Here is a 17,297-nt window from a genome sequence, read left to right as displayed (position 1 = left end):
TCTAATTCATATATAAGTATCAGCCAAACACCGATTTCCCAAAATTAAGGAAATTGGCACCAATAAATCAGCTGGTTGATAACTCAGAGCAGCCCTGATTGTGTTTTAGCTTCATTGTGTGGAGATTTTTATGCTCCACACAATGAAAGGTGGGTGCAGACGATAGATAAATTATTAAGGTTTATATTTTACACTTTGAAATTCATGATTGATATGTTAGATTTTTCTCAACAACACTGAAACACAAAACTGAACCAAGTGTTCAAATACATTTTTATTAGAAAATTACATCGTTATCTTAATACAAACAAAATAAAGAGGTGAATTTAGCCAAGAAACCCCGACTGTCTGCCTGGAGGCTTGAACTCTGCGTGAAATTAAAACGAGTTTGACTTCAAACATGTAAAAGAAAATATGCAAGTAAAAATATTTTTCACAGCTTTGTATTTCTTAATTTATACCAACTTTAGCTGAAACCCTTACAAAACACTGAAATGTTCTTCAATGAAGACAAAATACTTTTTGTTTAAAATTGAATTTCATATCAGTCATAAGTGGGATTTATAAGACAACTAAGATAGTTTACTATCCATTCAATACCACCACATTCCCCAGTCACTTCTATATGTAAAGCAAATAATAAAAACAAAACAATCAATTTAGCATCATTTGTTGTTTTCATCAAGCTTTATTTGTGATTTCATATTCAGAACAGGGTGACACAAAATATCTCAACAGAACAGAAACATTAAAAAAACACCAGGAATCAGTTCAAACAATCATCACAAAGTGAGAATTATTGCAAAAAGTGCAAGAATATTGAAGTAAAAACCTTTGTGAATCTAGTACATTTACTGTCATTTTCCATTTATGCTAATCTTTCCAGCAACAATATCAATTTTCCAAAAGACAGTTTCTAAAAGCTGAAAAAGTGGTACGTGAAATACTTTGAAATAATATGCAAACACTAACTTGATATACATTCAAACAATTTTTTGAGTGCATGTGAAACAGCCTTAAGATCAGCCTGCAGTCTTCAAAATCTTCAGCAGTGATAAAGTCTGGCAGCTTCATATTATAGACAGTTAAGCTCCAAATTATTCATGCCTATCAAGAGGTGCAGAGTCAACAGTGATCTAATATGGGCCTAAGCACTCTGTACTTAGAAAACCTTATGAGAACTGTCCAACACGGTGCAAAGAGCATCCAGGTTCTGGCTGAGTTTTAATGTCAAGATGTTATGAAGGAGTTTTACTCTGACTGGAGATCTGCTTTATTTATTAACAATGAAAGAAACAGAATCTAGTTCGTTGTTTTCTGTTCTCCATGTTTTATACTGAAAGTTTTCATTAAAAAACTTGCAGTTGAAATGTGTTGTTTTCAGATTCCTGCGGCCATCGTCATGCTTGAATGAACAGTAAATTTCCAACTTTCACCATTTACTTATGAAAACAAGCTGGTAAAAGATTTAACAAGGCTACATCCAGCATTAAAAACTTCTTTTCCAACGTTAACCTGTTTTCCAGCATTAACCAGGTATTCTCCAGCTTTAGCCAAATGATAGAGAGGATTATTTTGCTCAGCTTCTTCTCTGGCCTTAGATTCATGCTCAGACTGCAGCCTGGATGTTTTTCTTCCTGCTTATCAGGACGAAGAATAATGAGTTTGTCGAGTATCAATGACGTTCAGGTCAATGAACGCGGCCGTTCAGTTCAGATTCAGATCGTATTTGAAATAATTCGATACATATCGGATATCCAAGTGGCCTGAGTCGCATTGGACAAAATTCTGGTGTTTTTCCAGTGTGTTGCAGAATTATGTATTTTTAGGATATATTTGGTATTTCTAATATTTGATGTAATTAGTAATTCTGTGAAGTGCCGCAAAGGGAAAGCACAACCCACATATGGAGGCCTTCCTTTTAAGTGTGTGTGAATGAACAGGTATTATCTTTATTTACCCGTTACGTTAATAAAATATATCTGAGTTAGATGTACTTAAATACATTTTATTAAAAACCAAATTATTCAAGTTAATAAACTTAAATGTGTAACCCGAGTTACTAGGCAGTATGTTTTCTTTGGTATTTAAAACACATTTCAAGCAAAAATGGGAATAAATTGTGTTTTTGTTGCAGGTTGCTGGTAGCAAAGTGCAGAAAGCTGACCTTTTCTTAAATGCCAGAATTGTCATGTCGGGTTTAATGTTCTTTGCCCACATGCAGAAACACTCACAGAGAGACTGGTGTTAAATTCAAAGGGTTTATTTTCCTTATTCACAAAAAACTCAGGACAGGTTGGTTGGTCTTGGGCTTCAAATAAGGGGTCCGGGTTCAGCCACTCACTGAGGGAGAGAGATATGGTGAGTTCGGGATCAGGGAATCAGCACAGTAGAACTGGTTCAGAAGCTCTTACTTGTGGGAGTCGGGGTCCAAACTGAGGAGGAGGAAGGCCAGGCACCAGGAGGTGGGTATGTCCAAGTGTAACATAGTTAAAATGGTTGAGGTTAAATCCTGCTAAAATGCACCATCTGCTGGTAAAAAGTTGTATTGCATTCACCCTAGAAAGAGCGAGGTATTATGGGTAATCCTCAGAGCCATGAGGATCACTGACGAGGTAACGTGTCTCTGTCATGTGTTAAAGAAATATTATTAATGCATTTTGTGAAGTGCGTTTGTGGTTGTCGTTTTTGCATATTGTTGAAATATGTTCGGTCTGGGTCACGCTAGTTCTGTTATTATGTCGTTTTTGTCGTGTTTGAGAATGTTTAGTTCGTGGGAAAGTGCAGTGGGAATTTCCCACGTGGTAACATTATGGCTCCTCCTTGCAGGAGCTTGTTTTATGCCAGAGACTGACCTTACCTCCATGCCCGTTCTGTGAAATGCAGGTATGTTTTACCAAATCTCCTGTAGCAGATGGTTAGCATGACACTGAGTTTTATATTAACAGTTTATACAATGATGTGGTTAATTTATGTTTTTGCACTGTTCTAAAATGCAAGGTTATATAAACTAAAACATAAAAATGGCATCCAGTAAATAAAATGTCAGCATTTTATTTTATTTTTCAGAACATTTTAATTAGTTACTTTATTTTCTCTAAAAAGGAGACTCACTGGTTGTCCTTTTATTGTAAAACAAAATCCACTATACGATCACTGTAATTTTAAATTATTTTATTGTGGTTATTGTATTATGGGTAATCCTCAGAGCCATGAGGATCACTGACGAGGAGCTTGTTTTATGCCAGAGACTGACCTTACCTCCATGCCCGTTCTGTGAAATGCAGATGGAGAATTAAAGAAACAGCTGATGCCAACTTGAGCAGCTCCTTGTCGTTCATTACCACACCGATAGAAGCCACCAAAACCACACAGGCCACAATGGTGCCGTGACTCGTCGAGAACTACATCGGACCGGGCTGGTGACTTCTGATCCTCACGTCGCTGGAGCTCCACTGTGTCATCTGAATTTGCAACGGAAGTCTAAGTAGCGCATCTGAGTGTGTTTGTACATCTTTGTGAAAGGACATTTCTTTTGAATGCTCTTGGACTTTTGTCAAGATGAGTTTCAGTAATTTTGGACAATCAAATGTGACTCCACTCTGTATTGGCAGAGGTAGAGGGTTCTCTAACACCCCTGTTCCATTTTCATTGGGTAGTCCATCACTTGATGTACATACTGTAAATGACTCATTGGTGACTGGGGAAACTGTTACACCCAGTGGTCAGACCTGTCCTAATATTCAACCTCCTCAGTGTTCTAGCACATCTATCCAAGATTCTCATGTTGATAATGCTGGGCTAGTGGATCAGATGAGCACTATTGTCCAACAAATAGGGCAACAGCTGGCTGATAGTGTTATGGCACACCTGAACTCATGCAGCCCAAGTGGAACTGTAATTGAAACAACTCGAAATGAGAACCATCAAGTCCCATGCGGCTCACTGGATCTTTCTCAGGTCCAACTCGTCTCCAGAAGCCAGGTGAAGGAACCACCTATTTTTAAGGGGGAGAGTTCTGATACGGTTACAGTTGATGAATGGGAGGACTCGATGAAAAATTACATAAAAAAGAGTGGTGTGCAGCAAGAACACCAGGCTGAGGAGATCCTTATCCATCTTAGAGGCAGAGCGAGGGATGTTGTGAGGTGTGGAATACGCAACTGTGGAATTGATGTTCAGCGTAATCCACAAGCCATCTATTCGCTTCTGCGCAAACATTTTGGGTCTGATCAGTGCTCTCCCGTACCACTTGCTGATTTTTACTCCACCCGGCCAAGAGAGAACGAGGATCCATTCGAATATTGGCTAAGATTGAATGGAGCAGCTGATGTTGCTGCTAACCGACTTAAAGAACAGGGTAAGACCTTTGACAATCCAAGTGTTGAAGTCACTCGCATGTTCATCAGATACTGTCCATGTAAAGATTTAGCTCTCACCTTCAGATCCAAGACCATAGAAAAATGGTCGGCACAAGATGTTCAGGAAGTGTTGGATGAGTATCATATGGAAAAGGGACTGCGGTCTGCTGAGAAAGAAAGCAGAATCAGTGTGAACCGAGCAGAAGTGGCCTGCACAGCGCCCACATCTGTTCAAAAGCAGGAACTGCAACAATGTGTGGCCCCAGACAATTCCACAATGGAAAGACTGATTGGCATGTTGGAGAAAGTGCTACTTCAAGCCCAGTGCAACTCCCAGTCCAGCAGAAGGCAACCTGTTAAAAACCGTTTGCCGACTATTAAAGGACTGAATGACATACCATGTTCTGTGTGTAATGATAATTCTCACACTGCACGTATGCACTGCCGACAGAACAATCTGTGCTTCTTCTGTCATCTTCCTGGCCATTCAAGTCGAGACTGCAGTCAGAGAGATCAGCTACCTTCCCACGAACCAACAGGAAAACTGAAAGATCTGCGTGGAGGGGAGGACAGCGCAGATCCTCTTAGTGACACTCCCACCTTGGATTCTTCTGATGATGACTGTGAGACTCTGTACATTAATTACAGCAGCAAGGTTCCACCACAAAAGACACTGATTGTGCAAGCCCCTCAGAGACTTTCTAAGACTGACAGCTTGTTCTACACGGATGTGACTGTTGGAGGCACACATTCCCTCAAAGCCTTGGTTGACAGTGGATCAATGGCATGCACCATGAGTGAGGAAGCAGAAGCAAAACTTTCAAACTATCTCACGAACCTGGATAAGAAACCAGCCGCTGATTTTGTTATTGTTGGATGTGGAGGTCATGTCGTCACACCTTCTGCATTGTATGAACTCACTCTAACAGTTTTTGGCTTTAATGTCATGATCCCTGTTCTAGTGGTTCCGGGCCAATCTGATGAAATGATATTGGGCAGTAATGCTATCAGATGGCTGATTTCACGAATGAAAGTCTCTTTTGATGAGACAACTGACTGTTCCTCTCAGAGAGACATTCACAAAGACAATTTGCCCTGTTTAATGTCTCTGCTGTCAGACTCGATGTCCTGTGACCCAGGCATGAAACCCATCAAAGTGGGCACAGCCAAACTCAAAAGGTCTGTTACTCTCCAGCCTCTAACTGAACATTTAGTTTGGGCCAAACTGCCTACATCTGATGTTTCTTTAGTTGGATGTTCAGTCATCATTGAACCAACTCAGTCCAAGTGCAGACCCAGACAAATCCTAGTGGGGAGAGTTGTAGCATCATTGTATGCTGATGGTTGTGTTCCTGTCAAGATTGTAAATCCAACTGAAAAACTTCTCACTCTGAGAAGAAATGCAAAAGTTGCCGATGTGTCCACTTGTGTTTCTGTACATGACTTCACCAAACCTGAGTGCATCCAATCCAACACACAGTACACCAAAGACCCTGTAAAAACACCAGTAACTGACGAGGAGATGTCTCACATTCTGAGTGAAATTGGACTCCAGGACTTGGACTTCTCATCTTGTGAAGTCTCCCTTGAGTGGAAAAATAAGTTACTGCAAATAATTCGGCAGTATGAATACATCTTTTCTCGGCATAAAATGGACTGTGGGGATGCTACAGATTTTGTGCACAGAATACGTCTGGTGGATGACAAGCCCTTTAGGCTACCATACAGGCGTGTTCCGCCTTGTCATTATGAAAAACTGCGCACTGCTCTGAGTGAAATGGAGGAGTTGGGAATTATTCGTAAATCACAAAGCGAATACTCCTCTCCTCTGGTTCTGGTTGTGAAGCCGAATGGAGATCTCCGTATCTGCAATGATTTCAGATGGTTGAATGCGCGAACCGTTAAAGACGCGCATCCATTGCCTCATCAAACAGATGCCCTCGCTGCACTTGGTGGGAATGTATTCTTTTCCACCATGGACCTGACTTCAGGGTTCTATAATGTGAGACTACACGAGGATGACAAAAGGTTTACTGCCTTTTCGTCTCCTTTTGGCCTGCATGAGTACAATAGGATGCCTCAAGGCTTGACCAACAGCCCCGCAACTTTTATGCGGATGATGATGTCTATTTTTGGGGACCAAAATTTCACTAGCTTGCTATGTTATTTGGATGACCTGATGGTCTTTGCCCCATCTGAACAGGTTGCGCTTGATCGGCTCCAGATGGTTTTCTCTCGTCTGGCTGCAAATAACTTAAAACTGTCTCCCAAAAAGTGTCACTTCCTTCGTAGGTCAGTGAAATTTTTGGGTCATGTGATAAGTGAGGATGGTGTAAGCACTGATCCTAGTAAAGTTCAGGCTATCAGTGAGGTACAGGAAACTGATCTTATGGAGCCTGATGGTGAGACACCATGTGCCAGGAAAATTAGATCCTTTCTTGGGATGGTCCTTTATTATCATCACTTTATTGGGAAGTGCTCCGTTAAAGCTAAACCACTCTTTAGCCTTGTAGCTGAGCCACGAGTGACAAACAAAAAGGGGCGAGGCAACAAACCCAAATTTAAAAAGGGTCGGGTTAAACTGTCCCCATCTGACTGGACTGATGAGTGCAAGGAAGCATTTAAAACTTTGAAAAATGAGTTGATAAGTGGTGTTACCTTGGCTCATCCAGATTTTAATGCTCCATTCATCCTTGCAGTTGATGCCTCTTTTGATGGCATTGGAGCTGTTTTGTCACAGCTTCCTCCTGATGGAAAGGTGGCTAGACCGGTGGCTTTTGCCAGTAGGACTCTCTCACGCTCTCAGCTAAACTATCCAGCACATCGCTTGGAATTTCTTGCTCTGAAATGGGCAATCTGTGACAAGTTTAGCCACTGGCTTAAAGGGCGTCATTTCACAGTCTGGACAGACAACAACCCATTAACGTACATACTAACCAAACCAAGGTTAGATGCGTGTGAACAGCGGTGGGTGTCCAGGCTCGCTCCCTATAGTTTTGATCTGAACTATGTTCCTGGTAGCAAAAATGTTGTCGCTGATGCCTTGAGTAGAGAACCATTTGTTCAGTCATGCATGAGCCATCGCATTGTAACTGAACCATATACCGCACTACTTAACCAGGTGAACGGTGTGGTGGAGAAAACGGTCCAAGACGCGTTTCGTTGTACGACCAACTGTCAGTTGGTTGTTGAATGCACAGATGACGATGCTGAGGTGCCCTCACCAACTTCCCAGACATCATTAACATCACAAGATGTGTCAGCTGTTCTTGAGGCACATGAGTCTGGAGGTTTCAGTCAGATGAGAGCCACTGATCCAGCTGTCTTGCAACTCAGTGACACTGATCAATCTGCCTTGCTGCCAAAGAGTGAACTTGCTAATTTACAAGGTCAGGATGGTGTGCTGGGCAGACTTTTCTATTATATGCAGCGTCACAGGAGACCCACCAGACGTGAACGAGCGAGTGAGTCACCTGGTGTTTTAAACCTGCTGAGACATTGGCCTAAGCTTGTCATTAAAGATGGCCTGATTTACAGAGTTAAGAAAGACAAACAAATGAACATGACAACTCAACAGTTTCTTGTCCCTGACTCTTTAAAAGCCAAAGTCCTCCAAGGAGTGCACGACTCAGCTGGTCATCAGGGCCAGGCCCGCACACTGTCTCTCGCCAGACAGAGGTTCTTTTGGATTGGGATGGAACGTGACATCATTAACCATGTCAAGTGTTGCTTTCGATGTGTGGTTGGCAAAACTCCAGAACCTAATGACAGAGCTCCCCTTGAAAGTATTCAGACCTCTGAGCCAATGGAACTGGTCTGTATTGATTTTTGGACAGCTGAGCTCTCAGATAAGCGTAGTGTGGATGTCCTAGTTGTAACAGACCACTTTTCCAAGATGGCACATGCATTTCCATGCAAGAATCAGTCAGCCAAACAAGTTGCTCGTCGTCTGTGGGATGACTTCTTTTGCATATATGGATTTCCTAAACGCATTCATTCAGATCAAGGAGCAAATTTCGAAAGTCTTCTCATCAAAGAACTTCTGGAAATGGCTGGCATACAAAAATCTCACACTACACCGTACCACCCGATGGGGAATGGCATTGTTGAACGTTACAATAGAACCTTAGGAAACATGATACGTGCACTTCCTCCCCAGTCCAAGGCAAGATGGCCTCAGATGCTCAAAATGCTAACATTCTGCTACAATTGCACTGAGCATGAAACAACTGGATTTGCACCGTTTTTCCTTATGTTCGGCAGGATCCCGCGCCTGCCCATTGATGTGGTTTTCCAGCACGCTCTGTCAAATGGCCCAGTTGTAGACCATCATGAGTTTGTCTCCCGCCTCAAACATGACCTCTCTGTGGCTGCCCGCATTGCCCGACAAAACAGTTCATCAGAACAAGCCCATCAAGCAATGTACTACAACCGCAAGGCTAAAGGTTCTCCTCTCGATGTGGGTGACAGAGTTTTGGTTGCCAATCGTGGTGAGCGAGGGAAGAGGAAGATTGCAGACAAATGGGAATCAACGGTATACGAAGTGGTGTCTGTGAAGCCTGATATCAATGTGTATTGCATCAGAGACCCTGTCACATCAAGGACAAAGGTTCTCCACAGAAATCTTCTCCTCCCTGTCAACTTTCTTACTGCTGCTGCCGTTTCTGATGATGTGGACAATTCCTCTTGCCCTTCCACAGCAGGAAGTGGACCTTCTCACCCTGTTGTGCCTGATGAGGTACAGGACAATGAAACTAAAACTGTGAACTGGCTTTTGCAGATGGACGGAAATGGTTGTATGGATGAAGTTGTTGTAAATCACCCTGACTGTGCTTCTGACATTTCAGTATGTGGTTCTTCAGTAGACATTGTGTCTCCTGTCTCAAGTGATGTGACCAAGGATTTGCCTGAACCTCATCTCCCTGAATCTGTTGCACTGTCAAGCTCTCCTGAACCAGTTTCCAACCTTACAACTGCAGCTGTCCACTCTGAGCTCATTCAGCATGATCTTCCAGCTGAACATAGTATTGACACAAAACTGGACTTGCCCGCAACTGATGTTATTTGCACTCAGCCTTCTCGGCTATGCACTAGGTCGGGTAGACCTGTTAAGCCTCCGGCCAGACTTATATGTGAAATGAATGAACAGGTTGTGGATGATTCAATGTCGACTGTGGACTCTCTGTTTTCCTTTGTAAAGACAATGTTTGCTGGGTAGATTTGTGTTAATTCAAAGTTTTTTGGGGGTTGTTTTTTTTTTTTTTCTCGGTGATTGCCTTGTAGAGCAACGGTTGAATATCGAAAGGTGTAAATGGCATCTTTTGGGTCTGTGTTGGTGAGAGTATTGGCCACACTCTTGCTAGCATTATTCCTTAGGGGAAGTTTTGAACTGATGTGACAACTATGTGCTCTCTTTATCGCACTTTTATTTTAGTGCTGTGTGTGCTTGTTTGATGCAACCCCATTTTAGCAGAATTTAAGGGGGGTGTATGTAACATAGTTAAAATGGTTGAGGTTAAATCCTGCTAAAATGCACCATCTGCTGGTAAAAAGTTGTATTGCATTCACCCTAGAAAGAGCGAGGTATTATGGGTAATCCTCAGAGCCATGAGGATCACTGACGAGGTAACGTGTCTCTGTCATGTGTTAAAGAAATATTATTAATGCATTTTGTGAAGTGCGTTTGTGGTTGTCGTTTTTGCATATTGTTGAAATATGTTCGGTCTGGGTCACGCTAGTTCTGTTATTATGTCGTTTTTGTCGTGTTTGAGAATGTTTAGTTCGTGGGAAAGTGCAGTGGGAATTTCCCACGTGGTAACATTATGGCTCCTCCTTGCAGGAGCTTGTTTTATGCCAGAGACTGACCTTACCTCCATGCCCGTTCTGTGAAATGCAGGTATGTTTTACCAAATCTCCTGTAGCAGATGGTTAGCATGACACTGAGTTTTATATTAACAGTTTATACAATGATGTGGTTAATTTATGTTTTTGCACTGTTCTAAAATGCAAGGTTATATAAACTAAAACATAAAAATGGCATCCAGTAAATAAAATGTCAGCATTTTATTTTATTTTTCAGAACATTTTAATTAGTTACTTTATTTTCTCTAAAAAGGAGACTCACTGGTTGTCCTTTTATTGTAAAACAAAATCCACTATACGATCACTGTAATTTTAAATTATTTTATTGTGGTTATTGTATTATGGGTAATCCTCAGAGCCATGAGGATCACTGACGAGGAGCTTGTTTTATGCCAGAGACTGACCTTACCTCCATGCCCGTTCTGTGAAATGCAGATGGAGAATTAAAGAAACAGCTGATGCCAACTTGAGCAGCTCCTTGTCGTTCATTACCACACCGATAGAAGCCACCAAAACCACACAGGCCACACAAGGGCGACGGCTGGGCGGATGGGCAGAGTCGGAGGGCGGACAGGTATACGTAGACTGCACAGAGAGGTAAGGGAGCTGACTGCCAACTGCGGACCGGTAAGTAATGGGGAAGGCGATTGTGAGGCTCGGGCTCCCAGTAGACTTCTCACAGCGCCTCTGGAGGATTCCTTCCGAGAAGGGATGGCTCGAGTTTTCCTGAAGGCTTCCTGGGAAAAGGATCACAAAAACAATTTAGATCTCCAAACTACTCGAAGTTCAACGAGTGTACTCAGCGAGACTACTCTTGAGGGCTCAGTGTACCAGTTCAGGCAAACACTCTGGCGAAGATGTGCTGGCAGTCAGCTGCTCATATACTCCACCAGAAGATGAAAATTCCCCACAGGTGCGTCTGGTTAGGACCTGCCGGCACGCCCTCCAAGAACCAGCTGTCATCAGGCGCCCTCTGGTGGATGATCTGAAAAAGAACCCACCAGCCTGGTACCTAACAAGAATGAATCACAAGTTAACAGAATACTGTAAAACAGTGACAGTTTTTGGTTTGCTTTGGACCTTTCTCCTCCCAGCCTTTGAACACGCCCTGCAGCAGCCTGAGGGAAGCGTGGAAAGAATCCAGAGTCCCGTCTGGATGTTGTATAAAACTTCAGAGTCCCTGCTGACACGTGGCAAACACATAACCATGCAGGAAGCTGAAACTGGAGCTTTGACTTCACCTCAGACCTACAGGGATGATTTCACTTCTGGAATATTTGTCAAATGTATTTAATAGATAACATACTTCAAAAAGAAACCAGGAAATACTAGCAGGTTCAGACTTAATTACTACAAGTGACCTAAATATTTATAAATATTTCCTTTGTCGACAATCCATCCATCCATCCATTTTCTTTACACCCTTGTCCCTTAGTGGGGTCAGGAGGGGTGCTGGTGCCTCTCCAGCTAACGTTGGAGAGGCGGGGTACATCCTGGACAGGTCGCCAGTCTGTCGCAGGGCACTCTGTCAACAAGAGTCCAACAAATTTTTAAGACATTTAATTGAATAACTCAATAAACCAATTATAATTAATGATTGTGATTCAACAACATATAAGCAGCATATTTTATTGAATTAATTTTCTATTTGATGCTATTGTGGAGAAATTTTTACCCATTTTACCCATTGAACCTGACTCTATAATAATTGCATTGTATTAGAATTAACCTATTTAAATTAAACTAATATTACTGGTGCAAAGTAGGACTTGTATATTTTAAAAAGTAATTTCGAGGCGGCATTGTTGTGAATTTGTGATATAAATAAATAAATTTAATGGAAGAATAATAACTTTGTTCACATCATTGTCTTAAAGGTTACGTCACTATAAAAAGGGGAAGGTTGGTTTACCTGGTTAAACTGAAAATATGATTCAACAGATAATATTAAATAAATAATGAAGACATTTGGAGTATTTTCCTTTAATGAAACCATATTTATTGATAAAGGTAATGGCTAAAATTCACATGCAAACAATTTTAGCATCTTACATTAAGCATGTAAATGTCAGGAGAAATATATTTAAAATAGTGTGAGATGCAGAGGTCACAGCTGAATTACATCACTACCTGGAACTTTACCTTAAATATCAAGACAAGAAAAAATGCTTATTAGGTCTGCCTTATCATGTGTAGCAGCTGCTAGGTTACAACCTCTAACCTCACATTATTTGACAGGCTTTGACGATGTGTTCCGCTGCTTTTCCCAGATGATACACAGGATCATATCGTTCAGCTTCATCTCTGGCTCTGGATTCATACTCGGCCTGCAGGTTAGATTTTTCCTTTTGAATTTCTCTCTCCTGCTCTTCCTTTAGTCGATTTCTCATGATTTCGATCTCCTCCAGTTGACCCTTGAATTCTTCCTTCATTTCCTGCATCTTTTTCTCATATTTCTCTTGTATTTTCCTCTCCAGTTCTTCTTTCTCTTTGCGTATTTTCTCTTCTTTCTCCTTCAGGATGCGTTGTTTCTTCTCTTCGATCGCCCTCTCAGCCTCTTGGAACATCTCATTGGTGTAGTGACTTCCTCCATTCCTGTCAACAATGGTTCTGATCTTCCTCAGCAGCTCAGTGACCTGAGGTTTCTTATTTTCCAGCCTATTGTTGAAGACATGATACTGGCCGTTACACCTGGACACCAGATACTGGAGGTCTGGGGATCCAGACAAATAATCTTCAATGGTGGAATCAAGGTCGTCTCCACGGGTAAACAGAACCAAGCTGTATCTCTCTGCAGCCTCTCCAAAGATTTCTTGAATCTTTTGCACTGATTGTTTTTCTTCTTCTGTGAATCTGCCGATTGCAACGACCACCAGGAAGATGTGGGGTCCAGGAGCGGCGTAACAGACGCACTGACTCAGATCTTTTCTGGTTTTATCTTCTCCAAACCTGGTGTCAAACAGACCTGGAGTATCGACGATGGCAACCTGCTGTCCATCCACATTACTGGAGACTTTGGAGCATTCAACAGTCAGGGAACTTGCGCTACATTTGGATTCAAAGCACGGTCGACCCAGAATGGTGTTTCCAGTAGCGCTCTTCCCAATCCCAGTCTTCCCCACCACCACGATCCTCAGGTCTTTGTTGCTTGTAATGATTGTTCCTGTGAAGAAGAAAGTTTGAATCTGAATTAGAATCATCATCATATTCTCAGAACTCCATCCTCCGTGTATTTGGGAGAAAGGAAATGATCCATCTGAGCAGATAAACATGCGCTGCGTACCAATGTGAAGCGGGAACAATATTCTGATGAAGGGTTTTGGTGCATCAACAGCCTTATGTACTTCGTAATTGTACTGTATAGTACTAGTGCTTTGTTTCATCTCATGACTGCTGATTTCTGGGTTTGACTTTGGTGTCCTTAAATCTGACTTTTTAAGATAAATTGTAGTGGGTTAGATTTGTTTAATTAATCAAATGGAACAAACTATTTTAATATTTGAATTATTTAACTGAGTTATGTCAACTGGTTCCACTTCACTAGGTTATTTAATTTGAATTATTAATTTTAGTCAATAAGGTCCAAGAACTCAATAATGTTGAATTAACTGAACTAAACTGGCATAAGTAAATTTTATTAACATTTTGTAGAGATAACTTCAGACTGAGCCAAATGAACTGAATCTAACGTGCTGGATTTGCTTGTCTTTACTTAAATTATTATGCAGAAAGTACATGTGTAATACTCACTTAGATTTAATTAACTAGGTTTAGTAAAACCAGTTTATATAACTTGGTTAAGTAAATTCAACATTTCATTTCTTAGAATGTGTTTACATGTTTTTGTTTTTAGATATTTCATACATTGTAACAGACTCAATATAAAGCTAACCTGACTTACCATAGTTGGGGGTCTTGCCTGTGCTGTCCTTGTCGCTGTCCATGACCAGAGAGATCAGTGTGACACACCAGCTGCAGTGAAGAAATGGATACACTTTGGATGCTGAACTGAACTTTTATACAGCCAAAATGAAACTGAAACTGAATATTGATTGGATCTTTCCGTCCAGGCTTTTTTTTTTTTTTTTTACAAGACTTTTAGTGCTTTTTTCATGCTTTACTTGATGCATAAAACAATTAGTGGGATGTGTGTTTCATACATAATATATAATAATAAAAAATACTGTTTGACTTTGATGTCTCAAAAATTTTCCTAGATTTATATCCAGGTTTTTCCCTAACTCTCCCTCTCCTCACTGCTTTTACAGGAAACAGCAGCTCTGTGGGAGAAACTGAACAGAGTTAATATAAAACAACTTAATGGATCACTGCATGGTTCTGCTAATTATTATTATATTCTGGATCATGTCTCAGTTTTATCCCTCCACCTCAGACAAACTGCTTCATTCCTGTTGCTTGCATTACATTTTACTTTACACAACATTCAATACATTTCTAATTCAGTATAAGTTCTGAAAATTCTGCAGTTTTATTAAAATAATACCATAAATTGACAATTTGATCGTTAGTTTTTAAATAAAGCACTTGGATTATGGGTTCAGTTTCACTGTGTGAACATTCTTTATGATGGACACTAAACTGCATTTTTAAATGTAGTTGATTAAAAATCTGCCTCCATTTCTCCTTTTGATTCTGAGAACAAAATTAATACATTAAGAGATAACAAAAAACAACAACAAAAACCATCAGTCTCTAATATCAGCAATGCCTAAAATTCACATGCAAACAGTTTTAACATCTTACATTAAGCATCTAAACATCAGGATAAATATTTTTAAAACAGTGTTAGATACTGAGGTCACAGCTGAAATACGTCAGTTCCAAGAGCTTAACCTCAATTATTAGGAAAATAAAGAAATTAAAAAATCCTCATTGGTTCTGCTTTACCATCTGCAGCAGCTGCTAGATGACAACATGTAACCTCACATTATTTCTCATGCCTGGACAGTGTGGCCTGCAGCTCTTCCCTTATTATAGAGAGGATCATATAGTTCAGCTCCAGCTCTGGCTTCAAACAAGGAGTGCAGTTAAATTTTTTACATGTTTGCATGTTTTTATTGGTAGATATTTTCTATCAGAAACACTCAACCTATATTTTTCCTGATTTTCCATAGTTGAGGATCTTGCTTGACCTGACATTGTAGCTTTCTATAATCAGTTAGAGATCACGAGCCTTTTATAGTCCTGCGATCAAAATAAGTGAAACTGAATCTTTCTGTCAAAGTTTTTAATATCTTGTTTGTGCTTTACTTAAAACACATAACCTATAAATGACATAAAACAGCTTGATGCATAATATAATTAGTGGGGTATGTGTTTCATACACAGTAAGTAATAATGTTTGACTTTGATGACTCAAAGGTTTTCTTAGACTTATATTCATTGATTTCCTTTACTCTCTTCCCCTGCTCATAGCTTTTACAGGAAATGGCAGCTCTGTAGGAGAAACTGAAAACAAAAGTGACACTATGTTTAACTTGTATCTCAGACAAACCACTTCATTCCAGTGGCTTGCATTACATTTTACAGAGCGAGGCCGTGCAGAGACTTTTGGAGGGGCTCAAAGTAAAGGGGCACATTGAACAAGATCTTAAAATGCCATACAACAAAGCAACAACCCATACTAATTAAGAATCAGAATATTGAATCTGATCATTCTATATCATTGTCACCATGTCCAGTGTAAAGCAAATATAGTCCATGTTTTCATAATGTTGCTGTTTCTGCTGCTGACAGAGCTGGAGTTGATCTGAGACTGTAGCGGTTTAACAGACCCAAGGAGAGAAAGTCGCTGGTTATGAAGTTATGAAATAAGCAAATTTGCTGCTATTTTACGAAATAAACCCTATTAATATGTGGCACCCGAGTGGTGTACAAAATAAATAACTGCAGGGATTGTGGACAGTTTCAAAACGGACCCATAAAAGTTACAATAATTTATTTTAAAAAACAAATAATCAAAAGAGAAGGAGGTGCAGGCAGTCCTTGACAATAAGTCAATAAGCAAGTCTATAATTGTCTTAGCTGGGCAAGAAGGAAGGGCGTGGTCCTCCACTACGCTCAGCCCCTTGGTTCGATCCGGCTAATCCTCCAGTTCCTGGCGGACTTCATCAACGATCCAGCCGCCCGCTCCTCAACAGCGACCAGTTTCCCCGTCTAGTCCACCGGTCTGCATGCACCGTCCTCCAGCTCCAACAACGCGATCACCCCAGGTCCGTCTACTCCTTTTCTAGCCACGTATTGCCTTCTTCTGTCCTTCCCAGTCTCCATGCTCGTTATGTAGATGCATAGCACCTGTGCCGGTGCAGTGGGGTCTCTCGGGTATCCGGGCACGTGACCTCCAAAATAACCAATCAGAAAACATGCAAAACAGTAACTCAAAAGTTTAACTCAACTAAACCTAAGAAAGTACATAACAAGCAATCAAAAACAATATAAAATATAGATAAAACTCCAAAAAAGGGAAAACCGAGGCCACATTACCACACCCCCCCACACTTTAACAAGGCCAGTCCCGGCCGATATTTACTCTCTATAGCGAGAGAGAGTTGTCCTCTCGTAGTGCGTGTAGAGCGGCGCAGTACTTGTTCTGGTTCTTGGTTAATTACAGGGTAATAGAGCATTAAAGGTGGTTCATGCGTTTCGACAGGAAGTTCTTCTCTCAACGCTTCTGTGGAAGGAGCAATACAGATCTTTAAAGCATTTCTGTGTAAAGTTCGTTCCTTCCCACCCTTCTCTGGCCTAACACGGTAAACCAAACCTGTGTCCCCAACAGCACCCACAACTACAAATGGCTCTGGGTCCCACCAACTGTGTAATTTACCCTGTCCCTGTCTGTTCCTGTCACAGACCCACACGCGTTCCCCAGGGAGGAGCACACTGGCTTTGGCTTTCTTATCATAACACCGTTTTTCATTGTTTGCTGCACTATTCATCTGATTCCGGTCTACCTCATAAGCATGAGACAACTTCTGATGGTGTTCTAAGACCCATCCCTGCAAGTCCCTGCGGGGTTGTGTATCTAATACACCCAAACTCAAATTGACCGGGAGC

At 41.1% G+C, this 17,297-nt stretch overlaps 1 protein-coding gene across 1 annotated transcript; it reads right to left on the bottom strand.

The window, feature by feature from the left end:
- Window positions 1-12,199: 12,199 nt before the first annotated feature.
- Window positions 12,200-14,167, bottom strand: LOC148156478 (GTPase IMAP family member 9-like). The gene is made up of 2 exons (XM_088009967.1): window positions 14,125-14,167; window positions 12,200-13,386 (listed from the first exon to the last, which is right to left on the bottom strand). Exons 1-2 carry the CDS (start codon window positions 14,165-14,167, stop codon window positions 12,446-12,448), a joined length of 984 nt encoding a protein of 327 aa, XP_087866093.1. The 3' UTR covers window positions 12,200-12,445.
- Between the last annotated feature and the right edge of the window lie 3,130 nt (window positions 14,168-17,297).

Source organism: Poecilia mexicana, unplaced genomic scaffold (genome assembly GCF_051168715.1).
Source record: "Poecilia mexicana isolate PSO_F unplaced genomic scaffold, ASM5116871v1 scaffold_11, whole genome shotgun sequence".
In the NCBI taxonomy this organism is placed as follows: Eukaryota; Metazoa; Chordata; class Actinopteri; order Cyprinodontiformes; family Poeciliidae; genus Poecilia; species Poecilia mexicana.
The sequence above is the reverse complement of the archived record's forward strand: the minus strand, read 5'-3'. Positions and strand labels throughout refer to the sequence as shown.

Bases quoted from the DNA above. Each gene is read 5' to 3' on its own strand.
- LOC148156478 (XM_088009967.1), bottom strand. From the start codon at position 14,167: ATGGACAGCGACAAGGACAGCACAGGCAAGACCCCCAACTATG. The intron at 13,387-14,124 runs GTAAGTCAGGTT...TCTTCTTCACAG, and splicing joins AGGCAAGACCCCCAACTATG to GAACAATCATTACAAGCAAC.